At 52.0% G+C, this 8,462-nt stretch overlaps 1 protein-coding gene across 1 annotated transcript in view; it reads left to right on the top strand.

Annotated features, from left to right (window-relative positions):
• The window catches only part of SLC6A5 (solute carrier family 6 member 5), a 68,979-nt gene extending 61,454 nt beyond the window's left edge, over positions 1-7,525 (top strand). Inside the window, exons 15-16 of the mRNA XM_004711600.4 lie at positions 870-1,037; positions 3,192-7,525. Of these exons, the coding sequence (XP_004711657.1) occupies positions 870-1,037; positions 3,192-3,347 (324 nt within the window). The 3' untranslated portion in view covers positions 3,348-7,525. The remainder of the gene's footprint in view (positions 1-869; positions 1,038-3,191) is intronic.
• The last annotated feature ends 937 nt before the right edge of the window (positions 7,526-8,462 follow it).

Here is an 8,462-nt window from a genome sequence, read left to right as displayed (position 1 = left end):
GGTGAGACTTTGTGGAGCACTCCTTATGGGCAAGGACGGTGAGACTTTGTGGAGCACTCCTTATGGGCAAGGACGTACTTCAGGCGTCTTGTCAGGAGAGACCAGTCCCCGGAGAAGGACCTCACGCTGGGTAAAGTGGAGGGGTGGCAAAAAAGAAGAAGGCCCCTGACGCCATGGACTGCCACCGTGGCTGCCACGCTGGCCTCCGTCCTAGGAGCAGTTGGGAGGACGGCGCAGGACTGGGCGGTATCCTGTTCTGATGCACACGGGGTCGCTGTGGTTTGGAGCCGGCTCCAGGGCACCCAACAACTTCCCTTCTTATATGAACAGTGTGGTGATTCATTCTGGAAAGTACCCATAAACCTTCTTTTTCAAAAGACCCAATCCCCCCTCACCACACACACATGCTGCCCTGCCTGGGCCCATGCCCGTACGTCCATGCCCATGTCCAGTTCTCCGGATGGCAAAGCCCAGGCTGTCATTGGCTACACATGTGGTCTTCACACGCCTGTACCTGATGCAAATGCTTAAGCTCTTGGCTACCAACCCAAAGGCTAGCAGTTTGAACCCATCTAGAAGTGCCTCCCACGAAAGGCCTGGAGATCTGTGTGGGAAAAGTCGCTCAGAGCCATAGAACCCCCACCCCCCACGCAGCTCAGCCCTACTCTGATGTTACCGACTGGACGGTCCAGTGTGCTTGCCTGTCAGTTTCTTCCTCTGCAAAATGGGAGGAAGGACACCATCCTTGGGACAGTGGAATCCCAGCTGGGGACCCATCCTACTCATGGCAGGGGCTCAGCACTCACCTGTGCCCAGCGAGGAAACCCCTCCCACCACTGCCCTAACCACTGCCTTTCTCCTCTCCCCAGTTTATCCTCTGCTTCAGCTTCTACCAGTGGGAGCCCATGACCTACGGCTCCTACCGCTACCCAAACTGGTCCATGGTGCTCGGCTGGCTGATGCTCGCCTGCTCCGTGATCTGGATCCCAGTTATGTTCGTGATCAAAATGTACCTGGCCCCTGGCAGATTTATCGAGGTAATGCTATCAGCATCCCCCCACCCCAGCTGCCCTCTGCCCAGGGAGAACCCCCGAAAGCACTGCCCATCCAGGAAACTGACTCTAGGGAGGCCTGTGATTAAGTGATTACAGTCCTGGGCATTTGTATTAAACCCATTTTTTATCTCGTTGATTCCTCCGGGGGAGGGGCTCAGCCGACCCTTGGGCGAGCTGTTATTATGCCATTCCTCAGTGTGGCAACACGTGGGGAATAGGTCGGGGGAAGGGGGGCTCCTCCCTCGCCCACAGTTGAAACCCCGGTGTCTGCTTTTTAACTGCTTCAGGCTCCCCTTCCCTGGTGGCCCTCACTGCGCCAGCTTAGTCCCGTCCAGGTCCCTGCCTGGGGTTCCAGGTAAAATCAATGCCCCTTCATGTGGCACCTGCGTCGGTGATGACCGAGGGTCCCCAGCTGATGAGCATGTCACCGCAGTGAGAGGGCCAGGGCCTGGCTCCTACGAGAGGAGACTTGGGTTTCTTTGTCACTCCATCCCATTTCAAATGTAAAAAGAGCGCCCCCCCCCCCCCAGGGGATGGGACAGGACTGGCCCTTGCTGTCCACCAGTGAGATGAGGTCGAGCTGTGGTTACGGATGACGAGACACCTGCTCAGATATTCCGATGGGCTAGGAATAGCTCCCAGCGGTCTGGCACTCCAGACAGAACCAGTGTCGCTCCCAGCTTGGTCCCAGGAGCGTCAGCGTCACCTGGGAACGTGTTAGAAATGCACATCTCAGGTGCTGCCCCCTGATCCACTGAGCCAGAAGGACAGGGAAGCGGGAAACAGGCTTCTGTCATTTAGCAAGCTTCCTGCTGCCCAGGAGGTTCAGGTGCATGCTGGGGTCTGACAAGCATTGGCTAGAGCCCGACCCAGCTATAAAAGAACTGCCCGGAGGGGTCAGACCAGCTCTAGGGGTCTTCCTCTTGGTCAGCCATTGGCAGAAAGGAAGGGGCCTTTGAATCATCTCACTGAGGCCCACACAGAGTGGAGGTAGCTTGGATTTTCATTGGATAAAGAAGAGGATAGAGTTGTTGAAAAAGAGGTCAAGGAGTCCCAGTACTGAGGCAGTATTCCAGGTTTTAGGCCCAGAAATCTTGTTTGTTGACCCATGGTGGTAAATGACGGTGGCCCCACCGATACTGGGCGCGGCTCACTTATACCCCAGCTGGACCTTCTCACCCACTGATCAGAAATCACGCCCGCTCCCTCTGAGCAGAAGCTGGCTTAGCTTCTGCTACTTTTGTCAGGCTGGGCTGCTCTAGACGGCCGAGTCTGCTCTATAAATTGACGATGGTTGATTTGGGACACAAAGGTTGCAAGCTGATGATTAAGGAGGAGATTAAACTAACAATTATAAGAACCAGCTTCACATTAATAGGTAATAAACATATAATCGTTCCCTGCTCTGTAGCCAGAAATATGTTTTCTTTCCCTTCTCTATAAAATATTCCAGTCAAGTTCTGTTTTCCATAAAAAGTTCAGTGGAAGGATTAGAGACATCCCCATTATTTTTAGCTCACTTGCAAGAACTCACATAGCCAAACCAAGTCAGAAGCATATACTTTTGTTAACAGACAATTAAAATCTTGGCTTACTCTTGGCAATGTATTTTGGGTGTTGGGCTTCCTCCCCTTCTTTCTTTCTTTTCTTCAGTCATTTATATACTTTTTGGAAATAAGCGAAACAGCACCCAGTTACTTTGATGCACCAGCCCACTGTTGATGTGCAGCACCAAAGTAATTGCGCATCTGTCCTTTGCAGACTGCACTTGGCCATGGAGGGGGCAGCTTTTGGGTTCTTTGCGTTTGGAGGGGGGATGCAGAAGCGGAAAACGGGCCCTTCTCCATTACTCTGGAGCAAGGCAAACACTGAGCAGCAGTGTCTTGGAATAGTGCTTGCAGGGTGGTGTAAGTAACAGTAGACGAGGCCCACTAAGTGTCCGATTGAACGCCCCTGGGCTGGCTAATGGATGGGGCTGGTCTTCTTATGACCTTCCTACGTCTTGGTGGGAGACCTCTGGGCTCCAGCAGGGGCCCTGGCCGGCGTGGTGGTCAGCAGTTTGGGACTGGGTGGGCGATGCCTCGGGAAGGGTGACCCATGCCTTCAATGACCCGTGTGTCTTTGTCTTCTTTGCAGAGGCTGAAGCTGGTGTGCTCGCCACAGCCTGACTGGGGCCCCTTCTTAGCTCAGCACCGTGGAGAGCGTTACAAGAACATGATCGATCCCTTGGGGACCTCGTCCCTGGGACTCAAACTGCCAGTGAAGGATTTGGAACTGGGCACCCAGTGCTAGTCCAATGGTGTGGGGTGACCCAGACTCCATGCTGGCTCTCCTTTCTGCTTCTCCCTAAATTCCCCTCAGCTTTCCTCCATCCTTCTTCTCTCTCCACACCCCCCCCACCTCCCCTGCACCCCCATTCTGGCTCACATCTGTGCATGAGAGAGGTTTCGTAGAAAAGTAAGACGTAGTGTCGCATGCCGTAGTGAAGAGCCAGACAGACCATGGAGGCGCTGTGCGCCTGCTGTGGCCCTGGTGTGGGTGCACGCTGTATACTGGGGTGGGGTGGTAGTGCTGAGGGTGTGCTTCAGCTTAGAAAGGCCTTTGCACTGAAGTCACACATGGGCAAGTGGGGTTGGATCCATACAGAGGCATCCATGTGTGCTCCCTAGGGGTTTCAGTGGCTGACTTTGGGGAAGTAGTTTGCCAGGCCTTCCTTCCAAGGTGCCTGTGGGTGGACTTGAACTTCTAACCTTTAAGTGAGCAACTGAGCACTACTGACTTGTTTGCACCACCCAGATAAAGAACAGCAGGATTAGAAACGTGTGGGTTCGGAATTTTCTGCATGCGGACCTGGACGGGGCTCAGGGTTGAGGACAGGGAAGACTTAGCGGGCAGCCGTGACTGGGATGTGTTTTGGATGAAAGACCAAGTCAGGAGATGGGAATGCCGCTGGGCGGTTATGTTCACGGCTCCATTCCCAGTGGGAGATCTGTGCCCTTCATTTGGACCAGTCTGTCTGCCAAGGACTCGGCTGCTTCCCTCTCTGCACTTGGCGAGTCTGAGTGAAGAATCGCTTCTCTCCCCCCAGTCATCATCTTTCTTTGTTTGCTTGTTGTTCAGTCACCGTGCCTGTGAGTTCTTTTGCTCATTTCCCCGCCTCTGCACAAGAAGCCGCCGGTCGCATGATTTGTGCCTAAGTGTGTACGTTGGCAGCAGGGCTCCGGTCTCATTCCTCCACGACACGGGGCACTGCAGGCCAGCACGGCCAGCCCCGTTCCTGTAGACCCCCTGTCAGCTGTAGACCCCCTGTCTTTCAACCTGGGGGGTAACGAGACTCGCCGTGGTTCTGTCTATACTGTATGTTATTTATGTGGGACACACACTCTTAAAAAACATACAGACAGCTTCTCAATTTTTACTCCTAACCTTTTCAGTCACAGTCGATGCCAACTGTGGTCGTAGAGAAATCCAAGATGCAGAGAGTCGAATAAAAGGCATCCACCAGCTCCCCTGCGCTGGTAGCACATTTTAGGTCACTGTATTTACAGGACTTTCTGATAAATACAGCTTAGGTAAGTAGCGAGCGAGCCAATTAAGACTATAGCTTTTAAGACTACATTTAGCCAATTCAATTTTAAGAGTTCCCTGTTCACAGTAATCATTGTTAACTGCACTCTAACGAGAGCGGAATCGTATGTCTGCAGAGATTGGCGAAGCTGTAACCTTTATTATCGTCTTGTATCCTGAACCTGCGTATATGGAATTTCTAAAACATGCTTACGTGCTCATGTAGTGTGTGCTTGTAGTGGTGGCTTCTGTCCCTGGATCTCCCCAGCTACTCTAGCGGTGGTGAGTTTAGAATAGTGTAGTCCACAGTTCAATTTCGTTTTGGTTTTTGGTTCCTCCCCTGGCTTCCGTTCCAGTAGTAATATTGAATCTTGTTTCCTTTAGGGGACCATTTCAACCATTTTCTTATTGCTGTCTTCCTATCACAGGGTCTCAGGCAATGTTTTCAGTTCTGATCTTGTCTATTGATGGGACGTTTTCATCCCGCTCAGCAGCAGGGACATCCAACCACAGACCTTAAAGTGACTTTTTGCTTTTAAATGACTTCATTTGTTAAAGACCGATAAAAATAAGTCTCCACTCTTTCCCTTTTCTAGGGCACATCCGTTGCCATTGACCGACACTGATGCCAACTTGTGGTTTTCAGGAGTAGCCGGTGGGAGGTTTCAGGAAAGGAAGCCAAGATGGGCTGTGTGCTTTGCGTTTCGTGTCTTGTGTCCGCAGTGTATGTCTGTCCTTCCTCGCCTTTGTTCTCCCAGCCTCCCTCTCTCCCCCAAAGCCAGGGTCTACTGTCACTTGTTACAGAGCGCTCCCTGAGCTCCCCGGAGAGACTCGACCGTAGGAAGCCGGGCAGCAGACTCGCCTGTCCCTGTGCTCCTCGTGTGAGTGGCCTGTCCACCATTGACACTGGTCTCGCCGAGAGAGCCAGACTGACATGAATTCCTCAGCAGAGGGTGCAGGGCAGTCCAACACTTAGCCTCTCCCGTGGGCACCTGGTGGCGCGGAAGAGGCAGGGAGGCATGCCCCCAGCCTGGCAAGGACTTGCAGCCTGTCCTGTGCACAGGTTGACGAGAAGCACTTCGGTCAATTGGCGTTCTTCGCCTGGGACTTGCCCGTATGTTTGTTGCAGGACACAGGGCTCTTGGCTTTCTTCTCTTGCTCCTCTGGAGCGTGAGGTTGGAAGCGCCCCGAGACCTGCTAGTGATCGCTGTTAGGGTGAAAAGGAAGGATAGGATCAGGCTTGTGTGGTGCCAACTGAAAGCTCACTTCATGGCGGGATGGCGCCCCCCCCACCCCCCACCCCGCCCGCCCGTGGGGGCAGCGGCCTTTGTGTCCGCCAGAGTTTGTCCAGTTTAGACTTGGTAACCGCTCCCTGACTGCCAGTTTCCTCTTCTCCTTCTCCTTCTTCTCTTTTTTCCTTTTGCCTGTGGTTTCCAAGTCTTAACGAAAAAGTTGCTTCAAGGGCCACGCTTGGCCGAAAGAGTCTGAACTTGCTCGGAAACTGTTCCCTTACTTTCGGAGCGTCCAGAGCCCTCCACCTTCGGGGTGCACCCTGGCCTGGCCAGGCTCCATCATTGCCTGTTCACGCAGACCTCCCCTCCCATGGCACTGGCTGGGGCACTGGGAGCCCAGTCACACACAGCCAGGTGCACGTCTCCTCGCGGGGAAATTGCAGGGCTGATTGGAAGAAGAAAAAGGAAAAGAACAGAAACCAAAAGCATAGCGAGCATCAGCACCATCATGAACCACCACCTGAAAGTTGCCCTCTCCCACCAAGGAAGAGAGCCCCCATCAAAAACCAGTACCACCAGGTGGCCGAGGACAGACTCTCACTGGACCATTGTGCACAGAATGGGGATCATCTCGTGAGCTTATTTCAGCAACACCCCGGAATGCCAGAAACCCATCCCAAAGGAGAGAGGGGGAAAAAAGCCATATGTGAAAAACAATTAACCCTATAACATCCTTAAAGGAGAAAACATGTATTCCTTAACAATTGGTGTTGTGGCTTCTTATGTACGTGTGTCTTGTAAATTAGTAGCTTTTAACCTCTTGACTACTGTGTTTGTCCTGTATCAGTGTGTCAAGTTGTGTTTGTTTGTTTGTTTGTTTTGTAATTACTTTTCTTGCATGAAATCTGGGGTCAGGCCGTAGTCTCGAGGACTTCAGCTCCTTTGAAATGCCTCCCTCCTGCGTGTGTGAGCGACACCACCAGCCGGCGTTTCGGGAGGCACAGCCGCACTTTGAAACCTCCCCGTGGAGGAGACGGGGTACGTTCCTGGGAGTTGAGTTTCCCTTGAGTGACGTCTTGTCCCGCTTTCTCCTTGTTTGTGCTTCAGCGCTCCTGGTCAGTCCAGTGTCACCTGGCAGCCTGGCTTCCCCATGCGGAAAACTCCAAATCCTCTCTCCCCTTTCTTCCCTCAGCCGCCGCTCTCCGTCCTCTCCCAAGGCACCTCTGCAGCAACTCCTGTTCTTGAGGGGGTGACAGCAAGCCCGGACCCCTGAGTTTGGGCTCGCCGTATGTCTTTGTGGTGGATGATTCCAGTGGGGGGTTGCTGCGAGAATGTGGGCTTCTGGTGTTGCCTGGACAGACCGTGGACCATGGCCAGCCAGCGAGTACACCCCACCCCGCACCCCGTGCATTGCTGTGTGGGGTGGGCATCCTGCAAGAAGGTCCAAGGTGGAGGAGGGTCAACGCTGGGGAGCTTGCATTTGGGCACTGATGTCTCCCTCGTGGGACCGCCCTGGGATTTGTGGAAGCAAAGCTTCCCATCTTTCCCAATTGTTGCTCCGGCTGTCCACAAAGGCCAAGGCTTTTTGTTGAAATGTGGGCTCTGCTCGAGGAACGTCGGAGCAGCCTGCAGCCAAAGAGAAAGTGCCCCCCCCCTCCCCCCACCCTTCGTATTTCACCTCTGAAAAGCAAGCAGTGGTTTGATTTGCCTGCCACGGGCTAAATACATCTTCAGGTAACCATTTGCCTTATAGGTGTATTTTACTGACACTTAGAAACGGACTAGGAGATGCTTTGGTTTGGTTGTTTTGCCACGTTTTCAGTAAATCTTTTTTTGCACTTTACTATGGACCTATCCTGGAATAGGTTAATTCTTGTGTACTTGGCTAGCATTATGAATGCAGGCATCCTTGTGGGCACTGTTGCCTATGACTAAAGATATGCTCCCTAATCAGGTCCTTATATTTTTCATTAATGAAACATGGAGAAACTATATTATGTTATAAATGATAACGCCGTATATATCTTATAGAGTACATATTATATATTGTGCATTATTCATTTAAGAAATCATTATTCTTGAGGCCCTACCTCAAATTTTGTATTTATGTGTACAAAAGCAATTTATTGTATTATATATTTGCCTATTATACACTGATATAAATTAGAATTTATCCTAATGATGTATGAGTTCCTAAAGCCCTCAATAAATGTCAGTGTTTAAAACGCGATGATTACAGTGATTCATCTGCCACCACCCGTTTCCTGGCGTCTTTCTTGCTTAACCAATGGCCTTGAGGTTTCCGCTGGATTGGTCCTCCTGGGAAAGTGGGATGCTGGGCTGCCGCAGAAACAGAAATTAGCTTGTTATATTCTTAACCATCCAAGCACACTACTGTCTGCTGAATTATTAATTACTCCTCATAGGAAATGAGCCCGTGAACTGGGCAAGTTAGAGCCTTTGGGGAGCATTAATGTTCACGTTGCCCCGTCTCCAGGTCAACTTCCTAGCCATTCACCACGCATTTCCACAGCTCTTCCCTTGTGCCGACCCTGTGTTGTCCTTGGTGGCTGTTAAGTCCACTCTGGCTTGGTGACCCCGCGTCCAG

The sequence above is a fragment of the Echinops telfairi genome, unplaced genomic scaffold (assembly GCF_000313985.2).
Source record: "Echinops telfairi isolate 266 unplaced genomic scaffold, ASM31398v2 ScPeMD7_60;HRSCAF=208, whole genome shotgun sequence".
NCBI classification, from domain to species: Eukaryota; Metazoa; Chordata; class Mammalia; order Afrosoricida; family Tenrecidae; genus Echinops; species Echinops telfairi.
Note: the sequence above shows the minus strand (reverse complement) of the source record. Positions and strands in the feature narration are given on the sequence as shown.